The sequence below is a fragment of the Polyergus mexicanus genome, unplaced genomic scaffold, assembly GCF_030449975.1.
Source record: "Polyergus mexicanus isolate NDT 795.1 unplaced genomic scaffold, iyPolMexi1.0 SCAF_5, whole genome shotgun sequence".
Lineage (NCBI taxonomy): Eukaryota > Metazoa > Arthropoda > Insecta > Hymenoptera > Formicidae > Polyergus > Polyergus mexicanus.
The window spans coordinates 8,975,039-8,990,462 of NW_027223325.1; the positions used below are offsets into that span (position 1 = coordinate 8,975,039).

The following is a 15,424-nucleotide window of genomic DNA, read 5'->3' on the forward strand; positions in this document are numbered from 1 at the left end:
TATTTAATTAATAATTAATAATTAATTATTAATTAATAAATTTATTTAATTAATAAATTTAATTAATTTTATTAATAATATTAATAAAATTAAAATTTAATAATATTTATATCTCGAAAGTTTTTATTCAAAAAATTTCACACACTGACTTAAATTAGAAAAGGCCATTATTATCATATTGATTTCACTTTTTTAAACTATAGTGATTAATATGATTTATTTAATTAAATCAAAAGAGAAAAAAATCTTTTTGCTTTAAAAAAAACCTCAAATTTATATCAGAGTTTTTTCCACTCACTGGATTTTTCTAAGCAATTCTGATCGGGGCGCATCGCGTCCGTTGATGGATCGAACGATTATTGTACATTGGCTGTAAGAATTTATATTTAGTATCCCATTTGACACGCCGAGATACAAAACCCAGAGCATTTTAAGGTCTTAATCATTACCATGACGAAAGCGACTCGTGACCGGCAGCAATAAAAGCTAGGAGGGAAAGTTAATTCTCGTGGTACTAATCGCACAGTCCGGATCCCTTTTGTAACCGAAGTTACTTCCGATTTGTGACGTCCCGCATCATCGATATTGACCGACCACCAGCATTACTCGTCACAAAAGCCCGAAAAAATCATTCGTCTACCATCCCATTTGTGACTCGATAATACGATTACCTGCCTTGCAAAATTACAAGGTAAAGTATAATATCTTGTCTACAAAAGATTTGCCTCTTCGCGAAACGAGCATAAGAAGAGAAAACAAAATAATATATTATCGCGTCGATTATTCAACGGAAAGAATTCTTGATATTTATCGTACACGCGTGACATCGCAAGTATGAACGTAATGTTTAGAGAAGTTCTCCTTGTGTATATATTGCCTTTTGCATTGCTATTAGACGCAACTGTCATAAATGTCAAATGCAAAACTACTTACCCATCTACCGCAATTTCCATACTGCACGATAAAGATGATAAATAAAGAACTAAAGAAATATAATAATATCTCAAACTACATAAGCTCGCTTCAAAAGAGAGAGAGAGAGAGAGAGAGAGAGAGAGAGAGAGAGAGAGAGAAGAAAAACAAGGATCAAGGATGACGATTTGGCGGAATATTTATTTTTGCTTATTCATAATTTTTACACACGCGTATATATTTACGCGATATTTGACGCGCGAGGAGAATGAATTATTTTCAAATGCGATCGATTCGCGCGGCTTGCTGACGACGCGGGAGAGCCTTATTCCGTACGCGGTTCCTATTTCGCGTTACATTTCCTTCCTCTCTTCTTTCTCGCGAGCAAGCACGCGAGCCGGCCACGTGACAACGCGGCGTCGCGACAGCGAAAGGAACGGATTATAAGTCGATCGCGTACACGTGGAAGGGTTGCGAAAACGAACGCGACACTCGCGCAGGGTGTCCTACATCCTCGCGGGGAAGAAAAACGAAGAAAACTCGCGCGTTCGAACGATGCAATAAGCCCCGTGTCACTTTCGCGCACGCGGTTGGAAAATGTATGTTTTCTTGTTAAAAAAATATGAGGAGTTAAAATTCTAGTGTTTAATATTTAACACAATCGTGTGTTAAGTTAATATATAAGCTGTTAAATTGAACTCAAATATTAAATTATTAAAATAAATGAAAAAAAAAGTGTAAGAATAACACAATGAACATATGTTTTTTTTTTTAATTTTACGCGATAGATATGTATTATTAGTGACATGATTTTTTTATTAAAATTTACAATAATTTTTTCCTCTAAATCAATTTTGTCATTAAAAATATATCGATTTTACGCAAAATTTAATTACAAAATATTTAATTTCATTCAAATTACTATGAAGTTTGCTATTGAGTTATTATTAAGTTCATATATTGTGTTGAAATATTGACATAATGATTAATGTCAACATTTAACGCGTATCCATGTTATATTAAATTAACAGAAAAATTAGCGTGAACCGTTTGGGACATGCGATATATGTTAAATTGAAGTGAAATTTTCCAACCGCGTATACCGTGAAATGAAATAAAGTCGATTAGGGGGGCGGTGTATGCTCGTATCTTTAAAAGAACGCGTCATAAAAAATGTGTAATCATCCACGAGACGTACACAGTACGAATGACAATTGAGAAAACATCACGAGGAAGAAGGATATAAATATACATGTAATATTTATATACGCGTTCAAAATCTGAAATGTAATCGCGGCAAATCGCAAGCGTGCGCGTGCGTAAAAGTTAGACTCCAACTTCTCACGACACCCTATATACGCCTTATTCGTAGCGGGCAGCGGCGCAGGAATTCGCTGATAGCGTTAGGAACCGATCGACTCTATCGACGAATATTTCAAGACGATGACGAATCGGATGTGAAAATCGACACTGGCATAGCAATTAACTTGAAACGTCAATCCAGATGGGCAAACTAACGCGCGAAGGAAACAACAAGTCCCCCCGCGACAGATCGACGAGAGAAGCACGCGATGCTTACGTCACGTGGCGATAAAAGGAAAAAAAAAGAAGAAAAGAAAAAAAATTCATTCCCTCGCGCGCATTCACGAGCGCAAAATGGCGCGCTTCGTCGAAGTCTCGTCGTGTTTTATGATACGCATCGATCGACGAGCGCGTACACACGCGCATACTCCCCGCGGCTTTATACTTATTTCCAGACACACACAGTTCGGAGAAGCCTCGCTGCTCTCTGCGATCCGGAGCGACGTATAAAATCTCGTCGCTCGTATAAAATGACATCGGTTAAAGGAGAGGATCGAAGAGGTTGGACACGAGGAAAATAAAAATTAAAAAAAAAAAGGAGGAGGAGAGGAAGCTGTCAAACTCACCCTCATCCAGCAGACGCTCCACGTGTATGAAGACATTTGGGAAGGCAGCTAGCTGCTTCCGGTCCTTCAACAACTGTGACAGGTAGTCCGCTATACTCTGCGTCGTCGTGTTAGTATTATCACACATCGCAAATTGTACTCGGTTGCTTCAATGGCGAATGTTGGCGCGTGTTGGGCGCGCGCGGGCACGCTTAATACCCAACGGAGAGAAAGAGAGAGAAAAGGGAGAAAAGGAGAGAGAGAGAGAGAGAGCGCGAACGGGCCACACGACAGTGCGTGCGACGCGGTGTCGTACGGACGGAATCGTTCTCTCTTCGGGAGAACACAGGCGCGGACGGGCGGAGACGTACTGACGAAGGAGAGTTAAAAGAAAAGAGCCGGGAACGCGACGAAGGGGACAGCGACACGGCGAGTGGGAGAGAGGGGGGAGAGAGAGAGAGAGAAAGGAGAGGAGGAAAGACTTCTAGCGCGTAGAGGAATCGAGAGAGCGTGCGAGGATTGGTACGAACGCGGGTACGAGGGAGAAGGAGAAGAGGGCGGAGGGTGGGGAGGGGAAGGAGAGGAGAAAAGCGGAGAGGGAAGGCGCGAGGGCGAGCGACAACACTCCGCCGAGAGAGTCTTGTAAAGTCGTCAGATCCGCCGCGAAGTTTCGTTTTTTTTTTCTTTTTGGTTTTTTTTCCCTTTTTTCGTTCTCCAACGACGTGCGAGATCCCCAGGCTCTGATTTCTGTCTTGTTGCTCGCGTCGACTCTCTCCTTTTCCCCGTTTTTCCCGACGACGAGATCCTGAGACGCTCACCGTCGCCAAGGTCCCTTCCTCCTTTTTATTCTTCTCGATCTTTTAACCGATTGACCCGACACCGTTCATCGATCTCCGATTATCTCTCGTCTTTCTCCGATTCGGGTGAACGCGCACGCGCGCGCTTCTCGTGCACACAGTTGACTATGACGTTTTTAGGAAACGATCCCGATGGTAAACGCGCGCGCAGTAGATCGCGAAAAGCGACGCGGAGCAATGGAATGGTTGGGGGAGGGGGAGGGAAGGAGAGAGGGAGGCGAGAAGGAGCGTAGGAAGGGAAAAGAAGGGACGAGATCGGAGCGTCGAAGATAAATAGAACGATCGACGATGATGACGGGAGAGAAGAGAGAGAGAGAGAGCGATATGGAGAAAACGGAGTCAAACTGGTATGAAACAGCAAAGTGAAAAAGAGAGAGTCAATCGTGCATATAGATGAATCGCATCCCTCTCTCTCTTTCTCTCGTCCTCCGTATGAGGTGAGGTTAAAATCGGAATGCGGTGATCACGCAAGGGGGGAGGGGGGGAATTCAAAAGTAAGTACGCGCGCTACGGAATTCTCGGATCTACTGATTTTGCACCTTGCACCGCCCGTCGTGTGCGTACGCACGCGCGCCCGAGCCGAGACGAAGTTAGCCGAGTCGAGCCGAGGATGGGATCCGCGAACGCATGCGCATTTCCTCTCCGCCCCCGCGCATCTAGCTATTGCCGTGTCTACCGCCCACTACCATATACGGCCTCTGCATGCGCGCTAGCAGCGAGCGAGCGAGCGAACGACAGAGAGAGAGAGAGAGAGAGAGAGAGAGAGAAACAACAGATATACACGCCATACCATCGTGTTGCAGAGATGCAGAGTTGGATAGTTTAGTCCCACGTCCATACATTTCTCTTGTCTACGTGTGTACGTGTGTATGTATTGAGGGGGCGCGAGCTCTACTCCGTCCTTTTTCTTCTTTAGATACGAATCCTTCGCGAATAATCTTACAGGATATCCACTTCTAATATACATTTAATATCGTATCGCACTCATTCTTTCTCTCTCTCTCTCTCTCTCTCTCTCTTCGGAAACTTGCCGCGAGACATTCGGGAGGAAAGATTTACTCCCGAATCTTTCCGGCGAGCCGTGTATTATTGCCACGGGTCTCCAATTACAAATTTTAATCTTGGCTCAGGATCTCGTATGCGATGACACGCGCTGCACGATGATGTTGGAACTGCTCGCTCGTTCGCAGCTTGTCAAAATCAGATGCGAGAGTTTTGCGCAATTTTTCGAGTATGAATAACGCGTAGATTAACAAAACAGGAGAACCTGTAAACGCGCCTTCCCGATGTGTGCTAATCGTAATCTCTCGTCTCTGCCAAAGCCGCAGTAAACCCGCTCCTAGAAACGTCGCGTTGCCCGTTCGTGGAAGTAGAAAAGAGAAAAAAAAAAGTATTGTATAGGAGAGATATCCCGAATGCGCAGCCGGCCTCTCCCAACGAGATCGGTGCATTACATCAACTTTGTCACAATCTCGGAGCGGCGTGTCTTAGAATGCGTAATTAATATTCCCTATCCGCTTTTTCGATACGCGCCGACCGCTATGAACGTACAAGGTAAATATCTGCGGATGCGCGTCGCCGATTCATACATCAACGATATATAAACCGGCAAAGCTTAATCAAGATTTATCTCTTTCTTTTCTCCTTCAGGGAAGATCGGTAATCGCAGACGACAAACACTAATAGTCTCGATATCTCCAAATCAGTGACATTGCTAGATCACGTAATGTGATTCTTTTCTCGGCGATCCAACTGAACAAGTTTTATATTTGCATACGCGATTGAAAGAGTAACAATTGTCTCTTTTTTAAATTAAAAATTTTTCTTTTCATCTTAAGATTTCCGAAGAAATATTAGAAATGAAAATAATTTCTATACAAATCATCTGTTGCACACTCGCGTTTTATCACGAATTTACTTCGTAGGTTTACGAAGTATATTTTTATATAAAATTCATATGAAGCATTAATTATATATGAAAAATGTTACCGCAACTTTTTTCCAGCTAGAATGCCGATGGAAGTGCCATTAGATAATCGCCATTGACAATTAATGCTATCAACAGTGCGCGCCAGTTTGTCCTTACAAGTCGCTATAAATATAAAGAGAGCGCACACGATTGTGAAGCGTTTAAATGCCCGGAAGAGAGAAAGAAGATAGCATGCCTCAGTCGCAAAGATACAGATTGAGTCTATTACAATCGACGCTTATTACATTTTACTTCGAGAATAAGAATCATATATATAGTGAACAGGTGCCAGGAAGATGGCAAGCCAATCTTGATTAATCCAAATGCAAAAGCTAATAAATAAAGCAATAAAAGTCATTTTTGTACAAATGTTTTCCAACGGATATTTGAAATTCGGGGACACTCGTTAAATGTTAATGCTAGAATCAAATAGCTAATATGTGTCAAAAGAATCTTTGGTTTTTCCACTCTTGCCCCCTAGCTATTTTAAAATTATCGTTGTGCCTTTGTTTCACTTTCACATTGAAACAAAAGTCAGGTCTCTAAAAATAAAAATCGCATTTATGCATCCTGTATTTCAAGAATATAAACGAACATTTTTACAGACGAAATCCAATTATGTAAATCTAGCGTTCGAGGTATAAATTTGTTGGCTTAGAAATCTAGAATTTCAGATTGCAAAGCGTTTTTATATTTTTAAATCCTGTTCAATCGTTTACAAATCATCTTTCATCGGAAGAATTATCGGCAATAGAATAGAATAAACCCCGCATACATCGAATTCAAGGTGCGATCGTCGATCGATCGATCGCACGGATATGTCGGGGCCCCGATTTTTTAGTGTTCTCCCACGGACTTTGCCTTCTATGCCCTGTCGAGCGCCTACACGCATGCACACATTGATAAACGCAAAAGTAATGTTGACGTCACGCGTCCATACATGGTCCTCATCGTGAAAACTATGTGGGTGTTGCGCGTTATAAGTGATTTCATCTTGAACTTCTTTTCTCTCTATGCTCAACATCCTTCTTCCATTTTTATCCCCGATCGCATCTATAATCTGTAGATAGGAAAGGACTATCGAGACCTATAATACGATCATTATAAGTACCATATGATATATAAATACACCAGAATATGATCAATACACAATCACATTCTTCTCATAGCAAATATGTTGATATACTTACACATATTTACGATTTCTTATGTATAATTTCTTTTTATTTTGTATACTAATAACAATATCCTTTTTTAGCTTATTTATTTTTTTTTAACATATACACAGTTTCAGAAATAATTTCTTAAATTAGTTGTTTTATTACTCCATTTATAAAAACGCAAGATAGAAACAGAATTAGGAAATCCCTCGTAATATATATATATGAAAATCCTATGACATATTTCGTGAATCACGATTAGTATGTATGTATATATATATATAAATACGCGAAACAAATATCGTTCAACGTATAGTATATATAAAAATAATGTACAATTATACAATTGTATAAACAATAAATATAATTGTTTGTACTGTAATTGTACAATTGCAGAAACAAATATTGTAATATCATGTGTACTGTAATTAACAGTATAAACAGAGTATTACAATTGTTATTGTAGAAATATATATATATATATATACACAGGGTGTCCGGCGTTAATCGCATCACCGGTCGTGTGCAGGTAAAGCAGATGAAATCGAGAAAAAAAGTTCTTTACCATTTTTTTCTATAATACTTAATAAAAAAGTTATTATTGAGTAAAGTCTGGCTAATCGGCGCCGATCTTTAGCAGGGCGCACGTCGATGAGTTGCGCGCCTGATAGTGTGCGCCGATGCACACTTCACAGATTAGCCAGACTTTACTTAATAATAACTCTTTTATTAAGTATTATAGAAAAAAATGGTAAAGGACTTTTCTTTTCGATTTCATCTGCTCTACCTGCACACGACCGGTGATGCGATTGACGCCAGACACCCTGTATATATATATATAAACTCATAAGCAACAAAAAGAAAAAAAAAGATTCAAATTATTTTAAATGCGGATTACATATATGTGTGTGTGTATACAGATTATAAAATAATAATCATAATAATAATAATAATAATAATAATAATAATAATAAAAAGAAGAGGCAAAAATTTAAATTATATGCACAAACATATACATGTGTGCATTTTGATGTAGGTTCTATATTTATGTATGTATATTGAATATTTAATAATAGCAATAAATCCGGATTTTTGTGTCAAATATAATTAATAATCAAAAAACAACAATAAAAGTCTTGACAATAATTATCAAGACAAAACTTTTGATAATTATTACTGTGGCAAGATAATTATTCAAGAATATGACAGAAAAATATAAAAGAAATACAAATTAGAAATATAAAATATAGAAGGAAAAACGATTATATTAACATTATCGACCAAGTTTGGAATAAACATATCCATTAACTGAAACAAGACATTTAATCATTTAAAATGTTTATATAATGAACTCATACCCGCCCATATCGTTAAAAAAAGTTAAACTATAATTAAAGATATTAAGCGAATATAAAGCAATTCCCTTCGAGAAGCAACAGATTCTGTTTTCTTAAACAAAACACATTGGTGTTTTTTTCATTATTATCATAAACAATTTATTCTGTTCTGCATCTAAATTATCCAAGCAAATTGGAACTCTGCAAATAGAAACATTGCCGCATAAATTGTCGAAATCATAATAGACTTGCATGGTTTATATCATAATCGATCGCTTACCCTTCTATTAAGGCTCTTCCACGATAAGCTCCTAAATGAGCATAGTAAGTTGGTGCGGGATAGCTTACCGCCCTCGTACAACGTGCGTACATATGACAAAGATAATATGTTAATTCCTCAATATTATCTTCCGTATAAGAAGATTCATTGCATATGCATCTGTATTTTGTAGGCCTCGCTGTACCCTGCATTTAAGAGATATAAACTTTACTCAACGATTGAAGAAATACATTTGCATAAATTTGATCACTTTTGATATATTTTGATGTTTCTTAAAGTCGATTGTTATAATATTATATGTCTATTGATATTATAAGTTAAGTTAGTTATTAATTTTTCTATTGGTATGTCTTTTTTCAATGTTGAAGTATATATTTAGTTATATAAAAAAATTTTATTTTTCTAACCAGAACAATCTTACTTGAATGCTCGCATGTGAGACGAGATAAAAATCAATGTGATTTGGATGGGTAATTTCAGTATCGACAATCGTCCCTGCTTTCACATTTCTATTTCTGTCATCGGAATCCGCATCACGCGTTGGGAAGAGACGCACATGATGTCTCTTTTGAACAACCAGGCAAGTAATTTGAATATTACCGGCCTTCCATCTTGCGCACGCACGTTTAATGGCGTTTATTTCGAAGTGCATAACTTGAGCAAGTTGCCCTTCGCTGACTCCATCTCTATACATTAAAATATTGATATGCAATTATAGATATATGATAAAAAATATGATAATTTATAATCTTAAAAATGTTATGCATAACATAAAGCAATATTATCAAGCAATAAACACCGGTAATAGATGATTTTATTCGGTAGACGCGACGTTTTCTCCTTATAGATCTGTAGTTGCGATATTATTATTTCTTCAATATCTAAAATCATTTCTTCTTTGGGTTGTTGAAGCCTAAGCGCAATGTTATACTGGAAAGCGGAAGTATTACTACTTGCAGCAACCTAAATTAATGATATTTCTTATTAATGCACATACATTATTCATATAAAGGAAAAAAACACTATTTAGAGTTATATTCACCGCCGCTATAGAGGGTATATTGATAGCATCAGGAGATGGATGTGTCACATCGGCACCAACAAGCATACAATCATTATCCTTTAAACAATATGGTCTAAAAAAGAAAAAAAAAGAAAGATATACAAAAGTATTAAAAATAATATCTTTTCATAAAACAATAAGAAACAAGTATTACTTACATAGATTGTGAATTGATTATATGATTAACACCATTTAGTTTCGAATTTATCTTTAGAAGAATGTTTTTTACTGCCGAATAGCTGTTTTTCTTTATAGTCTTAAACTTTATACATTGTGTTAGAATACCCATTTTTAACTCGGTGATCTGTTTTACTTTGCCTGAAACATATAAATTATTTTAAATTTGCATTCAGAATGAAAGAATATTTTAGAACTTTGCTCTCACCGTATGTTGTATCTGTACGATCTGGTATGATCACTATTATTAAATTTAAACCCCTTCTTGATCTAAAATATTCAGTAATCTCTGCATGATTGTACGATTTCAAAGTTTTAAATGGAGTTTGGGGCTCTCCAATAAACATACCAACTTCGGTTGCTACAAAAACAAACAATTCAATATGAATTAACACATTATATTTTTTAATGAAAATGTCCATATAATAATGCACAATTTTAATATTTTAATTGGTATTTTTTTATATACTTAACCACATTGCTTCAATGCAGTTACAAATTCATCTATAGCTGCATTTATGAAATTGCTCGGTGCGTTACTCAAATCAAGAATAGTCCATGTATCTTTTCCTAAATTACTGGCTTCCAGGAATGTTTGCATCTGCCATATTCCTTTGTTCACTTTTGCTACTCTTCCATTATATTGTAATACCGGAGGAGGTAAAATTCTAGCATCCAATTCTTTCATTCTTGGATGTACAGACAGATGGAACTCTTGTCTCATAGTAAGGCTATTATTCACATCAATCATTGCAAACTACAAACGAATTATATTATAAATTATGACATAATATTTCTAATGCAACAATATGAAATCTCCTCTTACCGCATCTTCTACTCTTCTTTTACGAATAGGTGCAGGCGTTGCTGCATATTTAATCATGCTGCTAGTTTGCTCTTCGTCCAATTTTCTGTTAATAGACTGACCAGGCACAATAGTACATAACTGTAAATGTTTGAGGCGATATTTCAATCAGTCTTGCTCAATCATTTGTAGCAAATATAAAATGGCTTACGTACTTCGGCGGGCAAATAAATTTTTTCTGCCCTATTCGTCGCGCCCGCCCAGAGACAAGGCAGATTGGGATGACGCAAATTGTAATTCTTTGACTGCGCAAAATATTGTATTATTGTTATCTTTGATCCGTCACAGTCGAATTGATGTTGAATAGCATTTGGACCTAATCCATTTAAACGATACGTTCGTTTTGTACGCGGTTGACCGGGTATTTGATAAATTACTTTTAAACCCTTTAAAAATTTCTCTATTTTTTCCCGATTGCGTCTATCATTCACTTCTGCTGGACTTGGATCGCCTCTTGCTCTCGTAAGCTCAGCCATTAAACTAATAACGCTCTGAGGTGTAGGGAATCCTTTATGGACAACTAAAAAAAATCGAAATAATAAATGTTATACATAGCTAGACAAAATTATTTAATATATAATAGAAATAATTTACAGTCCTAAAGTTTTTGTAAAGCCTTTGTATCATTTAAGTGTGTCAATTAGTATAATATTTTACCATCTATATTTATATACGGTTTCCAGCCAAGTATAGCAGATTGAAATCCGCCGCGCGACAGACTTAAACCACCACCTAATGGTTCTGAACCATCTGTTTTCCAGAATAATGATCTTCCAACCTATAATAGTGCATAATATATTTTATATCGTTAATCATATGTATGTATAATGAATTTATACATATCGGTTCTGTTTATTAAATCGTATTTTATAAAGTATAAATTTTTTATGAAAGAAAAATTACATTCTTACATTCAAACAATATTATAGTATTATATAATATTACACACACACACACACACACACACACACACACACACACACACACACACACACACACACACACACACACACACACACACACACACACACACACACACACACACACACACACACACACACACACACACACACACACACACACACACACACACACACACACACACACACACACACACACACACACACATTTTTATGATATAAAAGTGCAGTTAATTTACCACATATTGCTTGTTATAATCATAAAAAAATAGTATATATATTAATTACAATCACTATTAATTGCTTACGCTCAAAAATCGTGACTCAGGTGCATGACGCATGATGATATCCAAAACTTGTATACTGGTTTGATCTCTGTCAGCCTCATCAAGACCGGGTCTTAAATTTTTTATCCAACTAAGATCAATATTAGCTACTTTCTTTAAAGTAATTTTAAATGTTCTTTGTCTCTCGCGTTCATTATCATAAATTTCGATATCACTTTCCATCTGGACAAAATAATGAAGCAATTTGTGAATGAAAAATTTATTTTATAGTTTGTACTTATATCCCAGAATTAAATATTGATCAAGTAAATTTATAAATCATATTTCTCATAGATATTTATATTATTATAAAAATATGCATATATATGCTGTGTATTACTTACAAAATCGATGAAAGGTAGATCATTTGCACTGTATGCATTTTTTTTGCCATCAAATGCTGGATATCTGTTTTTAAAGTTATTAATCCTACATTGTTCGAAAACTTTTCTATATAAAGCTTTTGGAGCAATAGGTGTAATATCCACATCATAATGAACAGCGTTTGTTACAAAATTTTGATCAAATATGATTTCAAACATATTTGTATAAACAAAAATATGTGTTCCTCTTGTTCCAGCTTTCTTAGGATCTTTCCTCCTTGGTATAGCGAGTTGATATTGTTTCATGGCACTAGATGTCATTTTTGCTTTTTGAGAAGTTTTTGTCTGTTTTAACGGATCTCTCAGAGACATTTGAGATAACTAAAAAAAAAAAAAAAAAAAAAAAAAAAAAAAAAAAAAATGATAAGAATGAGATATTAAATGAAAATCCACTTAACAGATATTCTTTATAATTATATAAATAATTAATCCATAACTATTGCACCTCAGATTGTACACTTGTTGTTGGTTGCTGCATATCACCTTGGCCAGTTGCTAATTTAGAATCACCACCACCACCACCAATATCAACTATAAAAGAATAAAAGTACAATTTTATACACATACGCATTATACAAGCATACATGTGCGTGTGTATAAAATTGAGATAATTGTGGTAGCTAAATATTCCTCTTAAATATAAGCTTTAGCCAATAACATAAATTTAAGCAATATATATATATATGGAAAAATTCATACATTTATGTAAAATGTTTTAATAGTATATTTTTAAAAATTGAATATATTGAGAGAATATTTTACTTGAAATTTGTTGATGCGGTGGACGTGGATGTTGTGGTGATGGGCCTTGGGGTACTTGTTGCTGTGATCGAGGTTGACCCCATGCTTCTTGTGGTTGTTGTGGTTGGCCCCATGGTCCTTGTTGCTGTGGTGGACCTTGCACTCCTGGCTGTTGTTGCGATGGTGGTGGGCCTCGTGGTACTTGCTGTTGTGATCGAGGTTGACCCCATGCTGCTTGTGGTTGTGGAGCTCGTGCTGCTGGTTGTCGCGGTTGGCCCCATGCTCCTTGTTGCTGTGGTGGACCTTGCACTCCTGGCTGTTGTTGCGATGGTGGTGGGCCTCGTGGTACTTGCTGTTGTGATCGAGGTTGACCCCATGCTGCTTGTGGTTGTGGAGCTCGTGCTGCTGGTTGTCGCGGTTGGCCCCATGCTCCTTGTTGCTGTGGTGGACCTTGCACTCCTGGCTGTTGTTGCGATGGTGGTGGGCCTTGTGGTACTTGCTGTTGTGATCGAGGTTGACCCCATGCTGCTTGTGGTTGTGGAGCTCGTGCTGCTGGTTGTCGCGGTTGGCCCCATGCTCCTTGTTGCTGTGGTGGACCTTGCACTCCTGGCTGTTGTTGCGATGGTGGTGGGCCTTGTGGTACTTGCTGTTGTAATTGAGGTTGACCCCATGCTGCTTGTGGTTGTGGAGCTCGTGCTGCTGGTTGTCGCGGTTGGCCCCATGCTCCTTGTTGCTGTGGTGGACCTTGCACTCCTGGCTGTTGTTGCAATGGTGGTGGGCCTTGTGGTACTTGCTGTTGTGATCGAGGTTGACCCCATGCTGCTTGTGGTTGTGGAGCTTGTGCTGCTGGTTGTCGCGGTTGGCCCCATGGTCCTTGTTGCTGTGGTGGACCTTGCACTCCTGGCTGTTGTTGCGATGGTGGTGGGCCTCGTGGTACTTGCTGTTGTGATCGAGGTTGAGCCTGTGCTGTTTGTAGCTGAGATTGAGGTTGTTGAGGTGGACCTGGTGGTACTTGCTGCTTCTGTGGTAAACCCTGAGCTACTTGTTTCTCTTGTTCTTTCTGCTGTGAGGCCTGTTCTTTTTGTAATTGCTCACTGGAAGTAGCTTTTGAGGTTGATGCAGCTTCTTCCTCAGTGCTCTGCTTCTTCTTTTTTCCTGTAATACATATTATATTTCTTGTACATACATTTTAAACAGCCTATACTAATCAAGTTTTACAATTTGCATTAGTGACAGATAACATATATTTGGATCTTGATTTAATTAATTCATTATTAGAAAAAGATCAAATTCAAGTTCTCTGTTTAAAACAAGTGTTCTTTCAATTTTCTCTTACAAGCATGAGTATGTATAAGAATAAATTGTCAATATAAACATAAGTCGAGCTTGTTTGTGTTGCTGAAATTTCCAAAACCTTTTGCATTTAAAATGAGACATATATTCGGCATTAGAGACAGAGAAAGAGAGAGAGAAAGTAATGATTTTAAGTACAAAAAATGCAAGCAATACAAATAGATCTCTGGCATACTACTTTTTGCTTGTTGTCATAATTGAGGTGATCTAGAGTCTGTTTTTTTATAGCTGAACTAGTTCAGAGTTTATCTTTTTCTCTCCATATTGGCAGGAGAAAGATAAGCTCTGAACTAATACAGCCATTTTAGCTATAAAGACCCATGAACATTGAATTATAGTAATCAATTATGTAGACTGCATATATTAAACAAAAGTATAAATTAATAGACAAGTGTTCATACGACCAAACTAGCAATTTATTGTTTGATCGCTATATAACAACTTTTCGACCATATGGTATCATAAAAGTATATAATATAAGTATGAAGATCCTCTTTTAGTTCCAACAAATAATTTTAAAATAACAAAAGAATGAATCATTATTACATGTTTAATCAATTATTGAATAATATAACTGGCGTAAAAATCAATTTACGAAATGATCTCTGCAATGGTCGCATATAACGATGACGTCGTACCTTTTCGACCCATCTTGTTTTACTTCGTATCGAACGAGCTTCTCAAAAATCAGATCCTTCTCAGATTACTTGCTGATGAGAATAATCTAACAATGGCTCTTACAATTGCGTCGCAATTATAAAGATTAGGATCGTTGACAAACGCAGATTGTCTCGCGTAAAGGCTGATCCTTGAATGAAGAATGTCTTCAATTGCAAGTTCTTTTATTAACACGATATGCTGTGTTCCGATTCCTCACCCGGGTGCACCCGATATTATAGTATATATCACGTATACTATAATATCGGATGCATCCGGATGAGGAATCGGAACACAGCTATACATATAAGAAATGTAGTACAAACGAGAGAATTTCCCCTGATTTTATGAAATCACTTTATAAAATCCTCTAAATTCCTTCTGAAGGAAGTCTTGCGGTTACGTCTCGCACGGCAAAATGGTAGCCAACGTCCGTACGTATAATTATTTCCGGAAAGTCATTGGCTGCGAAATGTCATGGGACAGGTGACGTGTTATATCCTATCGTTGCTGCGCA

General features: G+C 37.3%; 2 protein-coding genes and 1 long non-coding RNA gene across 8 annotated transcripts in view; 1 reads left to right on the plus strand and 2 right to left on the minus strand.

Annotated features, from left to right (window-relative positions):
• Positions 1–4,173, minus strand: part of How (protein held out wings) — a 38,607-nt gene extending 34,434 nt beyond the window's left edge. Inside the window, exon 1 of one of the 3 annotated variants that reach the window (XM_070296152.1) lies at positions 2,841–4,173. In XM_070296152.1, the coding sequence (XP_070152253.1) occupies positions 2,841–2,967 (127 nt within the window). In that variant the 5' untranslated portion in view covers positions 2,968–4,173. The remainder of the gene's footprint in view (positions 1–2,840) is intronic. The other 2 variants (XM_070296153.1, XM_070296154.1) reach the window with 2 other exon arrangements.
• Positions 4,174–4,702: 529 nt separating this feature from the next.
• On the plus strand, positions 4,703–6,230 carry LOC138933443 (uncharacterized). Its single transcript, XR_011446965.1, has 3 exons — positions 4,703–5,230; positions 5,327–5,465; positions 5,686–6,230. It is a non-coding gene; the product is annotated as an uncharacterized lncRNA (long non-coding RNA).
• A 648-nt stretch (positions 6,231–6,878) lies between these two features.
• LOC138932973 (protein argonaute-2-like) lies at positions 6,879–15,361 on the minus strand. Of its 4 annotated transcripts, XM_070295335.1 has the most exons (18): positions 15,234–15,361; positions 14,889–15,058; positions 13,117–14,052; positions 12,919–12,990; positions 12,602–12,687; positions 12,118–12,477; positions 11,756–11,956; positions 11,185–11,305; positions 10,683–11,047; positions 10,489–10,608; positions 10,137–10,419; positions 9,871–10,023; positions 9,644–9,803; positions 9,465–9,558; positions 9,222–9,385; positions 8,844–9,108; positions 8,423–8,607; positions 6,879–8,343 (listed from the first exon to the last, which is right to left on the minus strand). In XM_070295335.1, exons 2-18 carry the CDS (start codon positions 14,899–14,901, stop codon positions 8,256–8,258), a joined length of 3,666 nt encoding a protein of 1,221 aa, XP_070151436.1. In that variant the 5' UTR covers positions 14,902–15,058; positions 15,234–15,361; the 3' UTR covers positions 6,879–8,255. The 4 variants fall into 4 exon arrangements, with proteins under 4 accessions (XP_070151436.1, XP_070151434.1, XP_070151435.1 ...); XM_070295333.1 differs by having other exon boundaries at positions 6,881–8,343; positions 12,919–14,052; XM_070295334.1 differs by having other exon boundaries at positions 6,881–8,343; positions 12,919–14,052; positions 15,230–15,361.
• Positions 15,362–15,424: the final 63 nt, after the last annotated feature.

Coding starts and splice junctions, on each gene's coding strand:
- LOC138932973 (XM_070295333.1), bottom strand. Junction 9,109..9,221: donor AATAAAATCATCTATTACCG/GTGTTTATTGCT, acceptor TTTAATGTATAG/AGATGGAGTCAGCGAAGGGC. Junction 8,344..8,422: donor GGAAGAGCCTTAATAGAAGG/GTAAGCGATCGA, acceptor TTCTATTTGCAG/AGTTCCAATTTGCTTGGATA.